This window comes from Lissotriton helveticus, chromosome 7 (genome assembly GCF_964261635.1).
Source record: "Lissotriton helveticus chromosome 7, aLisHel1.1, whole genome shotgun sequence".
In the NCBI taxonomy this organism is placed as follows: Eukaryota; Metazoa; Chordata; class Amphibia; order Caudata; family Salamandridae; genus Lissotriton; species Lissotriton helveticus.
In genome coordinates this window covers 570,088,324-570,113,627 of record NC_136068.1, presented here as the reverse complement: position 1 = coordinate 570,113,627, position 25,304 = coordinate 570,088,324, and the positions used below count along the sequence as shown (strand labels likewise).

The following is a 25,304-nucleotide window of genomic DNA, read 5'->3' as shown; positions in this document are numbered from 1 at the left end:
CATCCTGGTTCACCGACGACCTCAAGGACTCCAAGAAGACCTGCCGCACCCTCGAGAAAGCCTGGCTCCTCGACCGGACCACCGACAACATGACCGCCCTCAAACACGCTACCCGCAAGCACCACCAGCTCATCCGCACCACCAAGAAGAAATCCCTGAAGGAACGACTGGACAACAACGCCCACGACAGCAAAGAGCTCTTCACTATCGTCAAGGAGTTCTCCAACCCCAGCACCGGCACCAACGACATCACTCCGTCACAAGACCTCTGCGACTCCCTCGCCTCGTTCTTCCACCGCAAGATCGCCGACATCCACAACACCTTCGGCGCCCCACCCACGCACCCAACCGTCGAACCAACGCCCCCCACCGCCACCCTTCGCACCTGGACCACGGTGACCACCGAAGACACAGCCCGCATGATGAACACCATCCACTCCGGATCACCGACCGACCCCTGCCCACACCACGTCTTCAACAAGGCCGACTCCACCATCGCACCCCAACTCCGGAACATCATCAACGCCTCCTTCAACACCGCCACCTTCCCGGAGAGCTGGAAGCACGCCGAGATCAGCGCCCTCCTGAAGAAACCTACAGCCACCCCACCGATCTCAAAAACTTCCGCCCCATCTCGCTCCTCCCTTTTCCTGCTAAAGTCATCGAGAAGATCGTCAACAGACAGCTGACCGCCTTCCTCGAGACGAACGGATCCCTCGACCCCTCGCAGTCTGGCTTCAGAGCCAACCACAGCACCGAGACCGCCCTCATCGCAGCCACCGACGACATCCGGACCCTGCTCGACAAGGGGGAAACAGTGGCCCTCATCCTCCTGGACCTCTCCGCTGCGTTCGACACGGTCTGCCACCGCACCCTAGTCCAGCGCCTCAGCAACATCGGTATCCAAGAGAAGGCACTGGAGTGGATCACCTCGTTCCTCGCCGGAAGAACACAAAGAGTCTGCCTCCCCCCGTTTCGCTCCAAGGCCACCGAAGTCATCTGCGGCGTCCCGCAAGGATCTTCACTCAGCCCCACCCTCTTCAACATCTACATGAAACCTCTCGCAGCCATCGCACGCCAGCACAACCTCAACATCATCTCTTACGCCGACGACACCCAGCTGATCCTCTCCCTCACCAGAGACCCCGACACCGCCAGAACCTGCCTACACGAAGGGATGAAAGAAGTCGCTGAGTGGATGAAGGACAGCCGCCTGAAACTGAACTCGGACAAGATGGAAGTCCTCATCCTGGGATCTTCGCCCTCCGCCTGGGACGACTCCTGGTGGCCCCCAGCCCTGGGCACCGCACCCAAGCCAACCGACCACGCACGCAACCTGGGCTTCATCCTGGACCCCTCCCTCTCGATGACCAGACAAGTCAACGCCGTCTCCTCATCGTGCTTCAACACCCTGCGTATGCTTCGCAAGATCTTCCGCTGGATCCCGACCGAGACCAGGAAGACTGTCACCCAGGCACTCGTCACCAGCCGACTGGACTACGGAAACGCCCTCTACGCCGGAACCACAGCCAAGCTACAGAAAAGACTCCAGCGCATCCAGAACGCCTCCGCCCGACTGGATGTCCCCCGACGCAGCCACATCTCCAGCCACCTGAGGAACCTGCACTGGCTCCCCGTCGACAAGAGGATAACGTTCCGGCTCCTCACCCACGCACACAAGTCTCTCCACGACCTGGGCCCCAAGTACCTCAACGACCGCCTGACCTTCTACACGCCCACCCGCCAGCTACGGTCCACCAGCCTCGCCCTCGCAGCCGTACCACGCATCCGAAGAGCCACCGCCGGCAGATCCTTCTCTTACCTGGCTGCCAAGACTTGGAACTCCCTCCCCATCCACCTTCGGCTGACCCAGCACCATCTCGCCTTCAGGAAACAACTCAAGACCTGGCTGTTCGAGCAGTAGCATACCCCTCCCCCCAAGCGCCTTGAGACCCTCCCGGGTGAGTAGTGCGCTATACAAATGGCATGATTGATTGATTGATTGAACCGCTCTAGCCATCTAGACCGGAAGGTATCACAGCGCTTTACATGAGCACAAGTTGCATTACAGAAGAACACATTTATTTTGTTAGGCACGGGGAGATTACGTGAATTGCCCATAATCACAGGATGTTGAGGGTGCCTGCTTTGACTCAAACCCAGTTCCCTAGCTTCAAGGTCGACCGCTCTAGCCATCTAGGCATCTGATTCATTGACTGAAACATGCAACATGAAAAGTGTTCATTCATATCATAGAGGTCACCTAAACTGGTAATCATTTGTTCATCCAAAGGAATACCATCTAATACCAAAGGTCTTCTTAGAAAGATATTACAGTGCTTACGAGATGCAGTATCTATAGCTTCTCTTGTAAAAACAACAAAAGCAATATAGAGCTCATATCCCAAAGGAAGAGTATATAATCCTATTGAACTACTCTTCATTATATATTATTGTTATTTATAGTTTTTCTATAGCATTGCTGCAGCAATCAGTAGTAGAGTGCTTACAAGGGACAAGTGAAGAAGTATATGAACTTTTGTGCAGTAAAGCATAAAGTGTAGGTGGCCAAGATGGCGGTCGGGTGACACATGTCCCCGAGTCTCTCTGCTCCCTGGCGCAGGCCTACCACCCAGAACAGCACTAATCGTATGGGCAGATCACTGGAGAGCGCAGTCTCTCCTGCGGTACCGGAAGGGGGTCTCTTAGACCAGTGGTGTCGAGGGACGAGGACCACCCAGCCCCCTGAATCAGCCCATCAGAACCGACAGAACGGAGGCCGACAAGCAAACTACCGCAGTGGTTGCCTGACGCCCGAGGGCCATTGGCAGTGAGCTGGAGCACCTTGCGAGCCGGCTAGCCTCCTTCTCTCGGTGAGAGAGGGCAGGGGTGCTGTCGAGCGACGTCCGGACCTGGCTGTTGCTACCCCAAGCAGGAGGAACAGAATGGCGGACAGTGGGAGGAGCAGCTGCCCTACGCCGTCTGGGTCCAGAAGAAGAAGCAGTTGCAGTGCCTCCCGAAAGAAGCGCAGAAGCAGCACCTGGGGAGAACTCAGGACCTCGTGGAGTGACTGCGCTCCGGCCGTCTAAGCCCCACTGAGCGTAGCGTGACGAGTCCGTCTAGTGGTGAAGAAAAGAAGGTGGGCACAGTCGCTGGAGCGGGCCCAGAGAAGCTGCCGGGGCCTACCGAGGGACGGCCCCCTACTGGAAGAGTCGGTGAGCCTGTTTTGAGGGGGAGACTGTCGTAATGCTCCAGGGGATTGCGAGAGGCACCCGAGGTCGCTGAAAAGGCTCCTGGATCTCAACAAAGGCCAGGAAAGAGCTGGTCTGGACAGCCAGCATCCATTCTCTGGGGAGGAGGGAGGTCACAATACCCTCCTGCGAAAGGCCCCAGGGATATTTGACAGTTGACACAGTGGGAGCCAAAGCCCCCCTCCGGGACTTGGGAGCTCTCCACAAAGGTCTGCAGAGGTCCGAAAGCCCACACAAGCTCCTCCATAATACAGATTGGGCCGATAACTGTCGGACGGGGCCTGGAGACACACTGAGGAACGGGTGTGGCCCGGGGCCCCCAGCGGTGAGTCCTTTAGAGGTCCTATGTGCTTTGATCGCCCTACTGGCCCAGTGTGAATTTCCTATATTTGCGAGGACGCGGCGCAGTAACCCATGGGAGGACGAGCCTCACGGCACCCTGGAGTTCACAGAGGCCCGACTCCGGTGAGTACCGAGGCAGTCAGTCTCATCTGGGGCAGAGCAACCCAGGGAGGGAGGGTCCGAAGTGGACCCCACATACCTTATTTCCACAGTGCTGAGCACTGCAAACTCACCAACAAACGACTCAGAGAAAGCCAGCGACGGAATCGCCAGTGAGCAATACCTCAAGCAGAGCGGTGGAAACCGAGTGGGGGCCCCTCATTCATTCACTGGGCCGGCGGTCTTGTCTGGAAGGGAACCCTCAAGCCTTCCCCCTCACTTGCAGGGCTGGTCCCCTGGGGCACATCGTTCCTCTCAAATGGCATCTGCGAAAGGGAAGAAGGACCGCTCCCTTAAAGACATGCTTCTCAAAACAGTGGGGGCCTAGTCGGGCGATGCTTGGTGGGTCCTCCTGCAGAGAGGCCTGCCAGTGCGGGAGGGCCAGATGACCCAGTCACCCGCCCTTACCTGGAATCATTCTTCGCAGCACTGAGGTTTAGTCCTTCAAGAAATAATTCACCCAGGAGCTTAAAGAAACTCTGCAAGGTCTAGATGGGCTTGGGAAAAGGATTGCCACACTGGAAGATCATTATTCAAGCAGAGACGGGGAGATAGAACAATTACAGGAAGAGATCCTCCGCCTCAGGGACCAGCAACTGGACCTCCAGGCTCATGCAGAAGATTTAGAGAACAGATCACGCCCAAAAACACATGCATAAGGGGTGTGCCCTCTGGCGCGGACGGATCAGATATCTCCACTTTCATAATGGAACTTTTTAGATCTTTTCTGGAGGCCTCCCCGGGGAGATCATAAAACTTGATAGAACACACAGGGTGGGCCCTACATGTTCGTCTAAAGCTCCACCACTGAATATCCTCACCTGTGTACATAAATTCCCTCTGAAGGAAAGTATCCTCCAACGTGCAAGAGGGAAACATCCAGTGCAGTACTAGGGGTATCATCCAACACTTTATCAAGATCTAGCTTCCATTACTCTTCAAAAGCGCAAAGCCATCCGCAAAATCACTACGCATCTCCGGGCGGCGGGGGTACGATACAACTGGGGCCACTCCTTGCGCCTAATTTTCCATCACAAAGGGAATCTGCACCAAATTAGATCACTGTAGGAAGCCCGCAGCATTTTAGACCTGGCAGACCCGCCCCTAAACCCCCCACAGGAGGACACACAGGGCCAGGACACTGGGGCCACTCAAGGGCGGAGAAACACAAGAGCATTCCCTGCAGAACACAGACCAGGTGCTGAACCTGTTGCCAGAGAGAAGCAAGCTGTCACTGACTCTTTGTCCCAGAGCACTTCAAGACCGCCTCCCCCTGAAGACCTGAGATGTGCACCACAACTCAAAGTTATAAAGACCCAAGAGACATGATGGCCCTCTTTTACACCTGCCCTAGTCTTGTCACAATGGACTCTGTTTTGGTTGGGGTGGACCGGGCGGGGCGGAAGTAGGATTCCACAACCCCGAGTACATCCCATTGACCCACAGGGAATGGACTCTGATACTAAGATAGTTACTCTTATTCTATTATGACTTTCGCCATTATTTTTAATTTTTTGGGGCGATTTGTTATTTTTTGTTGTTGGTTGGACCCGGTACTGCCAGAACATCACTTCGATAGTGCTACTTCCAGCTCCATATCCTATATCATTCTTGCTCATACCCTCGCTGGAGGGCTCCAGAGTGACCTGAATAGCATTATACACATTATTACTCAATGTCAGACCGCCTACTAATCCTCACCTTGAATGTAAAAGGCCTCAACCACTCCTTGAAAAGGAGTGCTATTTTATCGTATTTGGAACGATCTGGGGCCCACATTTGCTTATTACAAGAAACCCCCCCAAAGACGAACATAGACTCCATTCCAAACATTTTCCCTATCATTACTTTTTGTCCCTCCTGAATAAAACCGCTGGAATGGCTCTCCTGATCTTCCGGCACTTCAGGGGCAAAGTCCTTAAATATGCGGGGATAAAGGGGAGGAGGTTAGCCTACTCACTACAAATTGGCCCAAACGTGGTCACTATAGCTACCATATATGCGCCTAACGAGGGACAGGAACCTTTCCTTCGGAGGGCCCTGACGGAGGTACTGGGTTCCCAGACTCGATCACTCATGATAGGGGGAGACCTTAACCTAGTCTTTGATAATGACCTGGACAGGTCAGGGCAAAGATAGGGCCATACCTAGGCCCTTTCTAAAGGGGAACTACAATGGTTTCAAAGGACGGGCCTCACAGACATCTGGAGACACACTCACCGTCAGACCTGCGACTACACATACTAGTCATATGCACACAAAACCTATGCTAGGTTGGACCACCTCCTGGTCACCCTAGACTTCATTGCCAGAGTGCAGGGAGTCACTATCGAACACAGATCTCATTCTGACCATGCGGCGGTACAAACTACATTGGAGATCCCAAAACACAACCCATACACTAGATCCTGGCATCTGTGAGATAACATCCTACAAAGCCCAGAAAATATTCTACAGATCTCCAACGCCATAGACAACTATTTAGCCATAAATTACACTTAGGGTATAGCCACCTCTACACTTTGGGATGCCCTAAAGGCGGTGATCAGGGGGGAATTGATTGGCATATCGGTGGCTGTTAGAAATGGGGGTCTCTAGTTGACAGCGGTAGGTACCTTTGTCCAAATAGGGATCCTTGCTTCGAGTCAGGGTAAGGGGGCTACACTCCTAAAATAACCCCTGCTAGCCCCCTTGGTAGCTTGGCACGAGCAGATAGGCTTATCTCAGAGGCAGTGTGTAAAGCATTTGTGAACACACAGTAATACAGTTAAACATTCTACAAATGGACACCACACCAGTTTAGAAAAATAAGTAATCTTTATCTAAACCAAACAAGACCAAAACGACAAAAATCCACAATACAGTAATAGAAATATGACTTTCAAATGGTAGAAATACTTCAGTTCAAAGAAAATTGCAGATGCAACACTTTTTACACAAAGTACCTTGGATGCGTCACGCACAAAACAAAAAGGGCCGCAGGGAAGGTGATGCGTTGGTTTCTTACTGCTTGTCAGGGGAGGTGATGCATCAGTTACTTACCGGAGAGGAGGTGATGCGTCGGTTTCTTACTGCATGGGGAGGTGATGCGTTGGTTTCTTACTGCATCCCCCAATGATGCGACAAACTTGGCGCCTCAATGCGATGCGACGATCCAGGATGATACGTGGATTCTTGCAGTCACACAGCAGGCCTTGCGCCGGAATCAGCACGGTGATCTCAGACTTCGGAGACTGGTGCACTCGATGCGTCATACGGCAATTTGTCGAGCCAAGGGCAGGTGCTGCGACAATTTCTTTGGCGGTGCGTCGGATACAGGTGCTGATATTTCACGCTTCTCGAAGTTATGTTACTTTTTCCTGCTCCCAGTGGCAAACAGCCTCCAGAGGTCCAAAACAAGAGTAGGCACCTCTTAGCAGGTCAGAACTCCCCGCAAGGAAGTTTAGGGGAACTGGTGGTGATGTATTGTCTATGGATGGGCCAAGGTATTTTACCGAGAGATTCGCAAAAAGGAGGCTACTTAGGGACGCTTTAGGAGGCAGATCACGCCTGCAAGTCTTTTATTCAGACTATTACAGGATCCCAAAGTAAAAAAAAAAACGTGAATCTTAAAGACACTCAAAAGTCGTCCTGGAAGGGGAGTAAGTCTGCTTAAAGGCCTCTAGTGCCGGTTGTCCCGGGGTTTCTTCTCTGAGATGTAGGAGTGGTATCGCCGTTCCAGGGAAGAGGAGAAAACACAAGAAAGAAACAAAGGTCAGGTCGCTGGCTGGACTTGTGATAAGGGTGCTACCTTCACCAGCTCATGTTGTCACCTCGGTGAGAGAGAAAGGGGGTGGGGAACTATTTACAACAGTGGCCCCCCTTTTTCCCACCCCCTCCCCTCTTCACTCAACCTTCCTTAAACCTCCCCGTCCCCTTAGCCTCTGTAGTATATTTGCCCAGTGCACTTGCCTGGGACCACGGTGCTCCTGGACCGTGGTAGTGGATATCGCGGCATCCTCTCCTCCTCTGGGACGTGCAGATACTTACGCGTTAGGGGGCTCTGGAAACGAGCTTCCGCTGTAGTCCGGTGTCCGGGGTCCTCCGACGCTGTGTAGATGATTCCCTCTCTGGTTCCCATGGTCCACGCCGTCCTCTCCCTGGAATCCTCGCCGTCTTCTGCTCTGAAATTGGCATCTGACGTCATCTGAGGGCTTCGTTCCTCTGCTAGACCGCTGACCTTGATCTGGAGGAGGAGCTTGTCGGTATCCATGATGGAGTTCCCGGTCGGTGGGGACTCCGTATTACAGGTGGTAAGCTCAGTTTCAAGCCCTTGGAGATCTTCCTCAAGCAGGGGACACAGCAAACAGCAAAGCCCTCTTTCCTTTCCTTGGCAGAAAGTAGCCACTGCAGGCGAACCTCAAACAGCAAACAGCACAGGGGCAGTATTCCTCCTCAGTTTCTCCAGCTCTTCTCCTTGGCACAGGTCCCTCTTGATTTCCCAGAAGTGATCTAAAAATCTGGGGTCTGGACCCCTCTTTTTATACAGTAAATCTCTTTGTTCTCTGTGAAAGAGAAGCTCTTTACCCAGCCAAAACCAGTTCTGTCCTCTCTGGTGTAGCTTCCTGAAAGGAGGTGGAGACAGCATTGTGGAAGGCAGACCAGGCCCATTCAGATGAAAGGAAATCTCCTCCTCCTACTCTAAATGCAGCCCAGGTCTATTCAGTCCAGCTCGGACTCATCCGGACTCTCTGGAGCCACTGCACCTCCCCAGCCCCTGTCACACCAATGCCATACAGTCAATACACAAACCCATCAGAGGCACACTGGATGACTAAGCAAGAAAATACCTACTTTCTAAAAGTGGTATTTTCAAACCCAGAAAGTAAAAATCACCCTTACTAAAAGATGCATCTCAACTGTCTGAGTTCATGCATATCAAACTTTATTTTCCTATCTTATTCCCAGGGAAAGGTATGTTTATAAAATGTTATAAGCATACTCCCCATTCTCCTATGGTAAGAGATAGCCTTGCAATAGTGAAAAACGAAACTGGCAGTAATTCACTATCAGGACATGCCACACACATCTGGGCATGTCCTACCTTTTACATACATTGCACCCTGCCCACAGGGGTACCTTGGCCCTACCTTAGGGATGACTGGCATGTAAGAAAAGGGAAGGTTAGGGCATGGCAAGAGGGTGCACTTGCCAAGTCGATATGGCAGTACTAAACTGCACCCAGGCTCTGCGATGGCAGGCCTGAGTTACATTTAAAGGCAGCTTATTTGGATGGCACAATCAGTGCTGCAAGCCCACCAGCAGCATTTGATTTACAGGCCCTGGGCACACACAGTTCACTGTACTAGGGACCTACAAGTAAATCAAATTATGAAAACACCAATCAGTAACAACAATTTACAAAGGGAGCATTTGCACTTTGGCACTGAACCGCAGTGGCAAAGTGCCCAAAGTATCTAGACCGGCAAAACAAAGTCCAACACACATGAGGTAAAGGCAAAATTGCAGGGGAGACCCACGCCAATGGTGCCAGGTCTAACAGCGGCTGAAAAGAAAACCAGCCGGGATAAGCGCCAACAGCTCTCCCTTCAAGTAGTAGAACTTGAACGCATTCACAAAAGGACAGGTGCCCCTAGAGTATGGAGACAGCGGGAGGCTGCTAGAGCTCAGCTGGCTGGGTTAGACACAGACAGAGCGGAATACACTGCAATCCGTCTTAATCATCGATACAATGTGGGTGGGGACAGGTGTGGGCACCTCCTAGCCAACAGATTGTGGGCCCAAAGACAGGAGCAACGAGTCCAGGAGGTCATGGACTCTAGGGGCTAGGTACAGAACGAGGGCCCCCATATAGCGGAGGCCTTTCGGGGATACTACAAATATCATTATACGGCTCAGTCCCTTCCATTAGAGAACATCCCGGCATACCTTTGGGACGTGCATACAACAGCCCTCACCCCAGACCAGAGGGATGATTTGTACTGCTCTATTCAAATTGAGGAAGTCATCTCCTGCATTGTTCGTCAAAAGGTATCCAAATCCCCTGGCCTCAGCGGGCCAAGGAATACGGCGGCTCAATTGAGGCTGACCTGCAGTAACGCTTGTGAATTACGTCTTGAGGAAGCCCCTTCTAGGACGAAACGCTTTGGCTGTACTGTTTCATCATTTCACGCCACGAGTGGCTCGAGAAGCCATTAAAGGATTAATTTTTGAAATCACTGAAGAGTCCGGATTGTTTCATGCTCTGTGCATTTGTGCTTTGAAACCTCTATGTCTCCTTTATCACCAAATCAGCACTGAAAGCCTGGGATAAACTAGCATCCCTGAGCGACCTCACCTTCTTCCCTTCCCCTTTGACCCTCATAGTAGCGAATCCGGATTTCCCACCGGCTCTGAACAATACAGCATTCCACAGATGAAACCAACCAGGATGTAGATCAGTCTGACATTTCTTTGACATGGACGGCCCCATCCATTCAAGTCCCTCCCCAGAAAACTAGGGCTCCCCGAAAATTAGCGTTGGCACTATAGGCAGATATGCCACTGGGTGATGCACCCAGAAGTTCATGCAGAGGCACAACGTCACCTCACACCCTTTGAACTCTGGCTGCTCTCAAACCCCCTGACCTCACGCTTAATCACACACTTATATAGATTTCTACACCCACGAGCACTCCTACCAAATCTTCAGGACAACTCAGTTGGGAGTCAGAGATCGGGTGGGATTTGAGGCCGAAAGAATGGGAAGACACGCACTACCGCGCTAGGCACACAGTTCGTAATATTACAGGGATCGAAACAGCGACAAAGATTATAACATATTGGAACCTTACCCCAATTAGACTCCACAAGTTTGCACCCTCCAAATCCCCAGACTCCTGGGGTCATTTTGGCTTCCCAGGCACTTTAACACACATGCTATGGGACTGCCTAAAATGTGTGCCATATTGGACAAGGGTCCCTAATGACGTTGAAACAGAACTTCCAAGATTCCTCGCCTACGTTATTTTGGGCCTACCCAATGCTCTCACTTTCCCACTAAAATCCCGTAGAGGTAGGCAAATCGAGCTCGCACTATTGGCGTCTTTGCAGAACATACTGTCTCATTGGGATACAGATCATATCCCGACATATCAAGGATGGCTGCACAGATTGTGGTACACTATGGGAATGGAACGGGTTACCCTAACACTGTTGAATCAAACTTCAGCTTTTCACAAGGTATGGATACCATTTCTGAATCTCCTGACATCAGAATTTCGTAAACTTACCTGCCCCAAGTGTCTACCCTTCTAACATCTCTCGGAGGCCCCCACGACTCCTTCTTCCAAGCCCTGAATAGGTACATAGCCGGGTGGGGGAATGCGACACAGTCGTTATCAGTCAGTTCAAGGTAGACCGGTTCCGAGGTTGGGAGGGAGGGAGGAGTTTTGGGGAGTTTAAAATAAATGCATGTAAAGCAGCCTGTGTTCACAGGCTATCTGGCTCATGTCACTTGTTATGATGGAATTTCAAAAAGAAATTTAAACCATAAAGCATGAAGTGTAAAAAGGAGTAGAGAGAACTGCAGGGAAGAGAAGGAGAATTTCCTGCAGGGCGGGGAAGTGGACGGGAAGAGAAGACCCATATGTTTATATTTAGGCTTTTATAGTGTGCGTCGCTACCCTACCAGGCCTTCCCACTGCTGATGTTGTAACAATCCCCACAATGATGCTGTCTTAAAATAAATTTTTTAAATATTTTTCCTTAACCTAAAGAGAGCTTCGCTGTTGCTAAGATAAAGCTAAAGCGAAAAAAGAGTTCCAGAGTTTGGAGTCAGATAGCGGACCTACCTACCTCCTGCTCTGGCTTTCCTAAATCTGGGCTGAATGGCTAAGTAAGACTTAGTTAACTGGAAAGCCCTAGATTGTACATAACACTGAATGAGGCCTCAGAGAAACCTGAGAAAAGGCCCTGGAGTCAACATATAATGCCTTTAAATTTAATCCACTTCTCCATGGGGAGTCAGTGGTGTAAGGACGGATGAGGGGACACTAGGTGATATATACGTATATGGTGTAGTTGCATCACACCAGCGTTTTGTATAGTCAGCAGTTGTTTGAGGGAGGACTGTAAGACCCCCAGATAAAGTACATTGTCATAGTCTAGGCAAGATACGATGTTGCCTGGACTATAGTCTTTTGCATGTGATCTGATAAAGACCACAAGATCTTTTTCAGGCTGCAGAGTAAGCCACATCAACACCCAGTTTCTTTGATCTGGAGGTCCAGCCTTCGCTCACTATTGAGCCAGAACCCCTGATCTTTTATTGCAGGTTTACATGAGGGGAAAGGGTCAAGCTCACCCAGCCACCACGCTGGAGACCAAAGTGCTTGCTGGCTGACCTCCATCCCCTCAACTAACTCTGCAGCTTTAACTCCTTTAAGCTGGAGACAATTCATACCCCTCCAGTTAGAAACAGCTGGGAGGTAGGATCTGAGGCACAGTATGCTGCATCCATGCTCGGGGGAAGCGAGAATGCTAATTGAGTGTCATCGCGTACGAGAATAGAGTACGGTCAAAAGACTCTACAGGTCCACCAAAGTACGCACGTAGATGTTAAGAGCCCGTGTTAAAAATCTAACTTCAAATCAGGCAGGTAAGGAGGCAGCGAAAAACTCCCATGCAGGTGCTGTGTGGCTGAACTAGTGGTGAAGAGTTCCCTGTTGAATGTGATTTCAACTTTGGGTCCTATTACTCGAATGTAGAACTTCAAAGCCTTTAGCCTTTACAGAACGGTAGGATGGCAAGGGATTTTCTTAGATAGGATGCCACGGAGTTCCAAGTAGTTACAGCAGATCCAGAAAAGGATTGCTTTCAGAGTGTAAGTCATGTGCCATTCGCAATTTCTGCGGTTTTAGATGAAGTGAGTTCTTGCTCCTGGGTTCTCTCAAGCCACCCAAAATGGCCAAAAAGGCTTGTTAGCTTGGTGTACCTGTTTTTAAGGCATGGAAAGTAACAGCTGATTTTGAACTTTATCTGAGCTTCTAAAGGGAGCCAGTGAAGGTACCCTACTATGGAGAGATGCGATTAAACACTTTTTACTTAACAATCAACCATTTGAAGAAAACATGTGTAAGTTAGTGTTCGTAATGCTAAAGGTTGACTCCTTGTGAAAACAAACAAATACAAAGTTAAGAGTTTGCGCTCCTTACTGAATATAAATGAATACATATGAAATATACATTTTAAGTGTGAGGTCTATATATTTAAACACAAGTGTTGTCATGGAATATTTTCCTGACTTCCAGTAATAGCAGAATGCCAGGTTTCCAAACTTCTGACAACAGAATCCTGGCTGCAGCAACTATGTAGCACAATTGCCTAGCAAAGACGCAATGGACCAAGAAGCACTTGTAGAGTAAACATTCAAGATGGCAGTCACCATATCCAAATTTTTCCAGAGTAATCTGGCTCCTTTGGTCCTGGAGTCTTTGTTTGCACTCATGCGTTCAGCATAGTTCATCCATCAGAGGTGCAGTGCGGCAAGGTCTGTGCTTCCTGCCGATCAGGATAACTGTTACTTGACTCAGAAGTCTATGTTTCTCTTTGCCATTACTTCTGCATGCCATGTAATCAAGCTGAAGGCCTTGTGAGTTCAGCCTCCACATACTTCAATTTTCTTGACAAAAGGAAGAATGCATTCTTTCTACCAAAAGTAGTCACACCTTTCCACATGGGCCAGGCCATAATGCGTTCTACGTTCTTTTCTCTGCCATGTCCATTTAAAGAGTAAAATCTACAGTGGTTGTATCCATAGTGTGCCCTTAGTTTCTACATTAATGGGACTAAAGATTATCAGGTGGACTGTCAGTTGATTCTTGGTTTTGCTCGTGCAAAGAAAGTACAGGCGGTGCAGGAACAGATCTTATCCTGAAGGGTTGTCGATACAACCTGTGTAATGTCCCAGCCAAAAAAGGATCCTCTAGAGCTTGAGACACTCCAATATTGAAAATCTGCCAAACAGCCACATGGGCATCTATCACACTTTCACCAGGAATTACTCCATCAATTTACAAGTCCACAGTGAGGTCATTTTGCCTGCTCAGTCCTGAAGGACTTTCTAATGTAAAGTTCTCTCCCCATAGCCACTTTCTTGTAGGGGACATTGCTGTGGCATTGATTTATAAGGAATTAGAAGTATCCACAAGAAGAATACGTTACATACCTTTAGTAACACTCTGGTGGACATGCAGAAAACTGGCATGGACAATGAGTTGGCAGATGATTTGCAGGTGTGGGTGCAATGCTCGCTGAGTTGCTAGAGCAGCCTCACGTAAAGCCAACGTGAAGGTCAGTCACGACTGCACCAGCATGGTACAGTTGTGATCTTTACAATGCCTATTCTGGTGGGAGTTGGGTGGATAGGAGATGGGTGGTTGGCATTGAGGGGAGTGTCTGGGAGACCAGGAGTTTTTGAAAGTCTATTGCACAAGGGTTCGCTCACAACAGAGTTCGGTGTCATCAATTGGCATAATATATCTTGTCCTGTGCTCATGTTAAAATGGAGCAATGGGGGCACGGGTATTTTATTGGAGTACGACCAATGTTGTAAATCTGTGTTCAAGATTATAACAAATGCCAATAAAAGTGTATACAAAAAAAACATTCTGGTGGATACTTTATCTAACTGTAGATTCCTCATCGCCCGCTTTCCTGTTCTTTAGAGTGGACTTGCAGGTATTAGATCACCACTCACTGACAATGAAAGATGAATGCTGTCAGCTACGCTTTGGGTGCAGAATGTCTAATGATTAAACTAAAGTCAGCTTGTAGGGGCGGCACATTTATGAGACAGTGTCTTAATGCCTGGAAGCGTGATAGTACCAAAATAGAGTTGGATAATCCCACCTGTTTGCATGCAGGTGTTTTTGCAATAGACTCTGGATGCAGTTTGGCGCCTGGGAAGATTTGCACGGTGAGGAATGTATGGTCAGACAGCGTGTTCATCAGAAAAAGCATTACCAAAGGGAAGTAACATTCTTTTATGTGAAGGCAAAAACGTCAGATACCGAAAAGAATTCCGGACATACTTCCATGACGGTTTGGAATTTAATCTGTTGCCATTCTACGTTTATCTAGCTTGCACCACAGAGCTTTTGTAGGGCTCAGATAGCGTCACCACCAGATAGGTACTTCAGCTTAAGATGGATCGATGGCATTCAACCTACTTCAAAACATACACAAAAACACCTTTACTGCACTAAAAAATATTGCAATTAATTTGCTAACTAGTCCTAGGTCTGTCTCTAACCAACCCCCTAGCCCTATAGCCTATACTCCAACACGAAGCCCCACCCTTAATCTATCCATTGACCCTAATCACTTTTTGATGCTTTACATTTCTTAAGCTTTACTGTAAGTTAATTTTGGTGGGATACATTTTCTATCCTGTTAAATTAGTTGCTTTGAAATATTTCAATACCAGTAAAAAGAACACTGATGGGAATTTGCAGGATGCAACCCAGAGACCCATCAGGCGCCAACCCAAATGTATTGTAGTTTCTAATATTCCAGAACTTAATCTGTATAAAAACGAGTGCTGGTGCCAAAAGCTTTGCTCAGAAGCAAGGGGCCAGTGCAATTAAATGTCAGCACACCAAATACCAAGACTGTGTAGTCTTGAATCCACCTCATACCTACTAAATTCACTACCAGACTCTCCCCGTCTCTTGTCCACTCTTGTTTTCTCCCTTCATGACAGTTTTTCCCTCTTTCTTCGCCTTCTATCTAATTAGTTTGTCCCCCTCATGCCCCTTTGTCTCTGCAAATGTCCAATGAGGAAAAATAAGTGCCAATCCCCAAAAATGAGTGCCGTTGGCCTTCACATGTGCTTTCTTTTAGCTACCCATCACAACAGGCACTGAAAACCATAATCAAGCGAAGTGTTCGGCTCTGCTCTTTTCACTCCGACAGGGCAAAACAATCCAGAAAGAAACACGCCTGAGCTGTTGTTTCCGATTACAAACCGGGGGTTGAGTCATCCTACCTATCAAGCACATACTTACTCTTTTGGAAGGTTAAGTTCATGGCCCTAAGGCTGGGCAAGTGGCCTTTTTAGGTCTCGCCGGGCGATGCAGCGCGAAAGCGCTGTCGCCAGCGAGATCTATTGTTATCGACTTGTCTGCGAAGTGGTACAGACCGGGGCAGGCGCAGGGCTTTGGCGATTGGGGTCTGTGGATGCGCTTGTGAAGACGCGCCGTGCGCACACACGCACCAGCCTCCCCCAGCCGCGCACACACCCAGCAGCCGCGCACACATGCACCAGCCACGCGCAGCCAGTGCACGCACAGCCGCGCACACACGCACCAGCAGCCTCCAGCTGCGCACACACGCACCAACCGCCCCCAGACAGTGCACGCGTACTCGATTATTCAATAACAAACACATGCACCAGCCCCCACGGTACAACCAAGCCCCACTCACTGGGCTCTTTTGTGGCTGCTACAGGCTCCGTCTCAGGACTCCCCTGGTGTCATCTCCTCCGCCTCCATTGACGTCGCACACGCGGGCATTCCCTCACTCATGGGAGCCCCGCACTTGCATCGACGGCCTCAGCCACCACTTGTAAGCCAGGGCTTCTCCTTACTTCTGCTGCTACCGCAGGGCTCTCCCTCAGGCATGGGAGCCCCGCGTCACCATTTTCATCTCGACCAGCCACTCCGTGGGCATGGGCTTCGGCGGAAGTCCCGCCCCACAACAGGCATGACGCTGCCGGACTTCCGGATTTCGCACCAGATCGGGCCGGCGGCTTGCCAGGAACTCAAGCTATTTCTAGGTACTTGTTTTCTCACTTCCCTGCATCCTGTGTGCACGCGCATGTCATCTCGCTGCGTCTCTTCCTCCAGCTATTGAAGGTGAAAATATTGAATTCCCCCCACGCCTGCATGAACAGTGGTGCGTGTCTTTTAATCGCTGAACCGCCCAGTCGAGCAGAAACGCAAATTGAGAGTGCGTTTGAGCACTCTGTGGCGCTGTGCGGCAGTAATTATTTTTAGTAGACCGACCATTTCACTGTATGCTCCATTGAACGCATTAGACTTTTCACAGTTCTTTTCGAAACGTGTTCCCCTCTTTTTGCATTTCTGAAAATACGTGCATTGCATTTCAAAGTTGTATTGCCAAAAGTGGCTTTGTTTTTATATCCCTTCAGGTCGACCTGTGGTTATGAATTCACGCGCAGCATGTGGCTTGTTAGACGGTGGCGAGAAATGTGTTGAGTCATGTGTCTGAGCTAGAGTCGTGACTCATATGTCTGACACTTCACTGCCTGAGACTGGGATTCTGGTATCTGTGTTCTGTCCTTATTAAAGAGACACAGTGCGTTTTCGTGCCGTTGAGAAACACCACGTCTGCATTTAATCTGTCTGTCTCAGAACGCAAGCTGATAGCAAAAATCCAGGTCTGTATTAAGGTGTCCAATATGACATGGGACTTCTGCACGTTAATCAATTTTTCATGTGAAATAAACAGTCACAGTTGAACTGGAGAGACCACTTAGACGGTCAGAGTTGTGGGGGAGATGACAGACGACCTTTCAAGTGCAGACACGCGTATTAACATTGCTAATGACAACACATTTACAATTATCTGGAACAAAGGGGCTTCACAACAAACATTAGTTCTGACCACAATTAGAGTTCCTTGGGCCATATAGGAAGAGCCACATGAATTATGCAGCAGGGAGGACCAAATCAGAAGGCAGAGTTGACTAAATTGTGAAGCAAGAAAAGGCAGATTTTGCAGTGTAATGTGGCATATTTTGTGACAGTATTGCTTCATTATTTTACCATTTATACACATTGTATTACTTTCTGGGCAAAGATGTGGCCCCATTAGCACCAGTTTAGCTACCAAATACAACAATAAACAACTGAAAGATGATGAGTGAACTTTTGTGAAGGACCCTCCATTGCTCTGGAACACGTCACCCAACTTTTAGTCACTTTTGAACCGATTGAGCTACAAACATTTTTTTCTCTTGTTAAAATCAGGATCTTATGCAGCAGATTATGTCTGACAGCCAGAGACTAAAACACGCCACTGTCTGTGCTGAACCTCAGACAAGCAACGCCTCCTCTTTTCATCAAGTCAATGCCTTATTTGACACATACAGTGGAAACATTATAACGTTCTGAATTCACAATTTCCTTGCATGCATTTGAAAATGTCTTAAGATAATGTTTTTCCTTTTTTTAAATGGTCAAATACACTTAAATAAATCCGTAAAATAACACCCATAAAGCTAAAAAATACATGTACACTATCACAATGCATATATCGCTTTGAATTACCTGCATGTGTAATACAATATTTTTAAAGGCCACCGATTTTTTACCATTTCAGAGCTATATTAATGTTAAGTGATTTAGTAGAAGTTCAGTTATAAACCTCAAAAGAATGAAATTCTGAGTAGTCCTTCCCAGTGTGACATTCAGCTCACACCAGATGTCCGCAAAAAACGTTTAATTGACTGAGACATCTTGCCTGCTACAACAAGCATTTGCCTTGCAATAGGTCTCGCATTTGCGAGAGTTGGAGCTATTAGCATTGTAAATGACAATGCCTTTTTATTCATTTGTTTTGAAAACATGCAAGCGGGGCATAAACACGCACTTTGTCCTTGCTTATGAGAAGCAAGGCTGTCAGTAAAAGAGACTGCCAGCTTTGCTTGTCATAAGTAAGGACTATAAGTACAAAGTGCTTGTTTACGCACAGCTTGCAGGTTTTCAAATGCATAAATGAAAGGCATTGTCATTTACAACGCCAATAGCTCAAATTCTCGCAAATGCGAGACCTATTGCATTGCAAATGCTTGTTTAAAGCATCTGACACATGGCGGCGCCCCAGTCTCAATATCGAATGCAGGAAATGTGGCTACCACTCCGAAAGCATGGAGCATATAGCCTGCACATGCCCAGCTCTGCTTAACGATAGAAGGACTTTATTGCAAGAGGAGTGGAACAAACTAGGTGCTCGCACATGTCGTCAGGCCATAATAGCAGCTATGAACGCAGAAAATATGAAGCTGAACATTCGGTTCACCAAATTTGTCATCAGAGCTGCTAAAATGCTGTGGAAAGACAAGGCAGCAAATCTTCAGCCGGTTGGCCGACCACCTCTTGGTAATACAATTTTAGCAGCCGCCGGCCCCTTCAGCTTGGCCTACCTGAACATGGTCTTCAGTTTTTTAATACTAGGTGTCACATTTACTTGTCCCTTTTTCAGACTTTCTTAAAACGACCCCGTGACTGTTATGTTATCCAAAGACCTTGAACCACATAGACAAACAAACATTCGGACAACTTTTAATTTTAACCCATTTTTATTGCAAGATTACTGCACTGTTTTTGCACTAACCTGGGTCCTTTTTTCTTTCTTCTAAAACTTTTGTATATGTACAGGAGTTACATGGTTTTAACATTTTGTTATGGTTTTAGTAATCAAACAATGAAATTTGAATTGAATTGAATAGCTGCCTATTCCACTTTAACTGCTTTTTTCCCCCGTCACCACCTTGGCCTCTCTACTTGATATTTCTTCTCCCTCTTCTTTCTCATTCTCTTCACTCTTTGTATGCCTTCCTTCTCTCTCTCTCTCCCAGTATTTGCTCTTCTTTTCTCTCTCATTCTCCAGACATCTCTGATCACTCTTTTTCTCTGCAGGTGATAGTGCAGCGATGCCTGGCAGGGAAGAACCTGACGCACGTGAAGGCGGGCTGCATCCTCTGTGGGTACCTCAAGTTCCTGCCCATGTTCCTCATGGTGATGCCTGGCATGATCAGCCGCATCCTTTACCCAGGTACAACCAGACATATCCCCTGGGAGCCTCGAAATGTAGCTGTCTATTTGGCCTGCTTGGGACACAGGAATACATAGCAGACGGGCATGCAGTGGCCCTTGTTCTTACTACCAAAGGATATTTATGTTGGCAACCCTCATAGAACCCCCAGGCACTGAGATAGTCTTCTGAACTTCTCATTGAGTAGAAAATGGCCGGCCTAAACCATGGTCAGACTCAGAGAGAAAATAGACCTAGGCACCAAAATAAAAGAGGCCCTCATTAGTGAATTAGATAGCTAAAAAGGAGGCCATGTTTGCAAATTGGGGCAAGTTTGAACTTGCAAACACAGGCTGTATAAGTGTTTTGCAAAGTATGGAGAACTGTGTGGATTTGAGTTTGCTACAGGCAATGTTTGTTTTAATATCAGGGAAATCAATTGTAAACACTGGCCACCAAACCATAAAACAGGCCCACAAACTGCCAAAAAATGGGCCACACACTGACCTGTCAGACCAGTCCTTCAAGCACTGCCTAATTGCTCTATAGGCCAGCCCGACTCTAGGCTGAACCCTTCATAGTAACTGTCCACTCTAGGTGTGAGACTTAATATGGATTATCCAATATCACGTCAGTGCCACAGAAACACCCAGGCATAAGGGTAATGTATAAGACTGTATAACTGATTGGGTTGGTGACATTATGTATGTCAAACAAAGCGAGGCTCTCAACAGTGCATAAGGGCAGTGTCAGTAAAGGCCAGCAGCAGTCTCACAACTGGTTCTCCCAGTGACGTAGCCAGTGTGTCAAGGGCTGTTATGCGTGGAAACAAATGGGACTCTTGGCTGCTGTTTGAACTGTGTAATACAGCAATAATCAATGTCAGTGGGCCCCTCAGGCCTGTGGGCACCGGTGCCAATGCACCTGCTGCACGAAGGAAGTTTTGCCCCAAGGTTCTCTGATTACTCTAAGGCTGGTCCTACAGTTTTTTGCAGCCCTATGTGAACATGATCAAATGCACACCATCAAACATCCCCCTCCCGTCATGTGCACACACAGGAAAAACACAAGCAAGTCCAATAACACATCCACCTATTATAAATCATACGTCGTTCCCACTGACTTATAAAGCTAACAGCTCACTCAAACTGAAAACATACAAAAACAAACTGAAAGTTCCCTTGGCACTTTTCACAGTCACTGAGTAAATAAAATGTTTTACTTGTATTTCTTTTTTGAACGGTAATACTTAGATGTGTTAAGTGTGAAGGGTGGCATGCACAACTGTTACATGAAAGCGTCAAGTCATAAGAATAGTGTGTTGATCACTTTTACATGTTCTTTGAGACATAGACACACTAGCAATAAAGCAATGATGCCGGGATTCCCTGGAGGAGAAGATTTTGCTGTCCCCTTTCTCCTGCGTCCTATACTTAAATACCTGTGAATGCTTGGCTGGACCGCTCACACTGTATCTTCTTTCAGATGAGGTGGCCTGTGTGGTGCCCAGTGAGTGCGAGCGCATCTGTGGGACTGCAGTGGGGTGCTCCAACATTGCCTACCCTAAACTGGTGGTGTCTATCATGCCCAGTGGTAAGATCCTGCTGCTACTGTACATTTTCACCATGCAACTCTCACCTCCCCTCTCTATTTTCATCCCTTTCTTGCTGCGTCTGTCTCCTCCTTTCTCTTACTCATTCAGTTTCTTTCTGAGGCCGAGGGCTCTGCAGTCACGTGCTCTCTCTTTTAGTCTGGACTACTTGGGTCTTGTGGTTTTTCATGGTGTCTCGCCACACTGCAGTCTTACGCTGTCTCTCATGCTTCCCTTTTCATTTTGCTTTCTTTTGATCTTTTCAGCTCATTCTTGTTTATGAATCATGTTTTCTTGTTTTCACTCAGCACTCGTCTCATTCTTACTTGCTCTGCTCCATGCCCTCCTGCTTACTCCCTCGGCTCACCAAGGTGTCGTGCTTTCTTTCACTTGCGTTCTCACTCTCAGCGGTCTGCAGTCTCAAGCTTTCTCTTTTCCAGGTCTCCGTGGCCTCATGCTTGCGGTTATGCTGGCTGCACTCATGAGCTCTCTGGCCTCCATCTTTAACAGCAGCAGCACCATCTTCACGATGGACATCTGGGCGCGAATGCGGCCTCGTGCTAAGGACCGGGAGCTCCTCATCGTTGGCCGGTAAGCGACAAAGGATAGGCCACAGGCTGATGTACTTGCTTTAGAACCCAGTGTCAACATAACTAAGTTTGGTCATTTGAGGCTTCCTCCCCCTATGTAATCTGTTGACAGGCCTTGAATTTTGAGTCCGCTCTTTGGCGTCCTGTAGGTCAGAATGGACACCATGACCTAGAATTGCAGCCAAGACAACTGCCCTCCTCTTCTGAGCTGGACAATGCAAGAGAGAGCGGTCTGAAGTGATATGGCTGGCTGCCCTGGAAATATTAGGATTGCACGGCTGGTTCCGCAGTAGGACCTTTCCGCCTCTTGCGTAAACGATCCATACATTAGGTGCGCACAAAGTTACAAAGCTACTTTCTTATGACCCTCACATGTCTCACGCCCTTCACTGCGAAGATCACCATCTCTGTCCATGGGATCTGCCATACTGGCTCCTACTCAGCCCCCAGGTGCCATCCTGCAACCTCAAAAATTTAGCCACCTCAGGACCACGGACCACCTCTTTCCTAAAGATGCTTTGCACAGCTGTGCACAGGAAGGCTAAAACCACAGGCAGAATTTTTGGCTGTCTTCCTTGGAGGAGTCTTTCTTGGGGAACGGAGTAGATAAACGACCATTGGCGGAGATATAAGCCTGGTCTTAAAACAGAGCCTGAGTCCAGTGCCCCTGGGCGCTGCAGCCCAACTCCTGCTCTATGAAAGAGGACAATGCTTTGCAATGAAAGTCTGACGCGAACGTCCGAGATTCAACGTGGCAGTGCTGTTTTGCCTCAGATCTAACTGGCTCCAACAGCCTCTCTGGCACGGCCCGCCAGCCCCACCCGGCTGCAGCCACCTCATTGTTTTTCATCACCATGGGCATCAGCTGGCAATAGGTCTCAGAACCCCCGCCTGCCACGTGCACCTGTTTGTCCTTCAGAAAAGCTGCGCGCGCCACCTCAGTACTGCGGACTCCAGAGCTGCACAGTACCCCTGGAAGAGAGGCCCCGCTGGGCTCCGGGGGTTAATCCTGGGTGTGCTCGGAATGTGCTTCCGCCTCAAGACCGAGACATATACTAGACAGTGACGTCGCACATTCATGGACCCGTAACTATTTCCCATGGTACAGCTCTACCATCCCTCAGAACTAATTATACATAAACTGCGATAGTACCTGGAAATATTGATTTATGCTAGAACGCTTCTTAAAGTTACTATGGATATACGAACATAAAGTCGTATCTTTTCATGAAATGAATAACTCTGCTTGGACAATATTTTATTGTGAGACACAAGTGCTGCATGAACTAAGCATTAAAGGCCCCCCCCCCAGAGTAAGCATTGGCTGTATTTCCTAGCCATCGCCACAGGGCCGGACTGGCCATAGCGGGCACCGGGCAATCCCCCGGTGCGCCGCTGAATGTCAAAGCCTAAAGAGGAGGCACTTGGCAATCCTTTGAACGCGCTGTACTATCTGGCTTACCTATTTCCAATGAAAGCAGCAATATTTGACTGAATGAATGACTGACAAACTGACCTAAAGTCACAGAGGCCTCAGAGGACTGACCTGGCCAACACCCATACTCCCCATGTGCACCGCAGAAACACTTCCCACACTGAACCAAAGGTTTCTACCTTCCTGACCTACAGCAAAGCAGTCTCAAGGACCACACCCATCTACTTGAAGAGCCACAAAGCTACTCATGCTTCGCTTCACTGGGATCTGTAGAATTGTGAGCTTTGATCCCATGCGAACAGGCGGTACTGCATTGAATGTATTGCTGGGTAGTTTCTCACTTGTCTCGACGTAATTCCCTACATGCACACACTAATAATTTATATGACTGCCATTGTTTTAAATGTTTCTCCATATATCGTATTTAGAGCATCCGTGGTTTAAATGCTTAAGAATTAATAAGCACTATTGGAATGTTGGGAGCGCCATTGAAAACAACGGAGTGCAATGTTGGGAGCGCCATTGAAAACAACGGAGTGCCCCGGGCTTCTAATGGCCGATAGAAGCCCGTAGTTTCAACATTCAGATGTTTAACAAATGCCTCGCGGAGCCTGAAGGGTTTTCAACCCCCTCAGGCTCGGTGAGCCCTTTATTTGACAAATTAGAACATTTGCCTTCCAGGGGTGGAATGTTCTAATAGCCTTAGCAGGCTCTACCGGCTATTAAAGGCCGCTCCCTTGTTAAAGGCCGTCGCCTTCAGCTTCGGCCTTTATCGCTGGAGCCTTTAATGGCAGGCTCTAGGACTATAATAAATTCTTATACAGAGACCTAAGGACAAGGTCATCTTGGAAAAGGACATCACAAGGTAGAGAAGCTATTTGGTAGGATCGCATGGAGGGAGGGACATCTGGAAGCAGGGAGACCTCCGAGCCTGGTCTTCATCAAATTAAGTACATCTTCTTCTCCTTTGTTCCTCAGGGTTTGGATCTTGTTCCTGGTGGGAGTCAGTATTGCCTGGATACCAGTGGTTCAAGCTGCGCAGGGTGGACAACTATTTGATTACATCCAGGCAGTTGCCAGCTTCCTTGCGCCACCAATTGCTGCAGTCTTCCTCCTCGCCATGTTTGTCAAGAGAGTCAATGAACCTGTGAGCAACAACCTCTTTTTCTTGCTAACACATTAATGCCCCAAGTGGAATGGATAGACAGGTCTAGGAAGAGTAGGAAAAATACAGTTCAAGAGGGATCCATGGGAGTTGAAGCATGGGGATTGAGGGGCCCAGAGGCTAAGCAAGAGCTACCAACAAAGCTTCCAATGTGTGTGCCCCATGCATTCCAAGTAGATCAAAAGTAGCTGAGCAAAGGCTTCCAGATGAACCTCTAGATGGAACAGGTAGTGAACTTAACTGGATTTACAGAGGAGAAGCCCTGTACAAAAGGTTGTATTTTTATGAGTAGTAGTTGCTACAAGCTACCTTCAATGAAGTACCACTGAGTGTTTGGAATAGATGGGCCACATTATGGGAAAATGTTGATTTGTATGCCATCCGTTGTTGGCAAAATAGAAATCACCCAGTCTATGTCTTTGCCTTTCTCATCGGAGAAGTTTGCCAAGTATCTGTTTCACATCTCTGAGTCTATCTTGTAGGTTATTGCAGCTTTGCACTTGGTCATGGGGACGTTTGCCAGATCATTGGTTTTTTACATCGGATATTGCGTCTTTTGCCTTGGTCACTGGATATTTGGCTTTGCCCTGCCCCAATTTGTATTAGGCCTTATTACTTGGGTGTTTAGAGCTTGCGTCATAGTCTTCTGCTTTGTTCATTGAGGTTTTAGGTTTAATCTTTGGTTTCGAGACTTGCCAATGTATGTTTACCATTGATCTTCGAGTCTTGATAATTATATCACTAAACTTAGTTGTGTGGCTTTGATTTTGGTCAGTGGACCTTAGTCATCCCTTCCTGGTTCCTAAGCCATTTGGTCTTTATGCATGATCACAGAATATTTAGCTTTCATTATTGGCTTAATGGATCTCTGGCATTATCATTTTCTGTTTAGGTTTTTTTAAAAAAAAAAAATTTTTTTGATTTGCTCAAGAGTGAAATAGAAAGTAAGAAG

General features: G+C 48.2%; 1 protein-coding gene across 1 annotated transcript in view; it reads left to right on the top strand.

Annotated features, from left to right (window-relative positions):
- SLC5A2 (solute carrier family 5 member 2) overlaps nt 1–25,304 on the top strand; it is a 144,344-nt gene that overhangs the window by 100,783 nt on the left and 18,257 nt on the right. The window contains exons 9-12 of the mRNA XM_078650604.1: nt 19,457–19,592; nt 21,057–21,164; nt 21,603–21,753; nt 24,166–24,334. Of these exons, the coding sequence (XP_078506730.1) occupies nt 19,457–19,592; nt 21,057–21,164; nt 21,603–21,753; nt 24,166–24,334 (564 nt within the window). The remainder of the gene's footprint in view (nt 1–19,456; nt 19,593–21,056; nt 21,165–21,602; nt 21,754–24,165; nt 24,335–25,304) is intronic.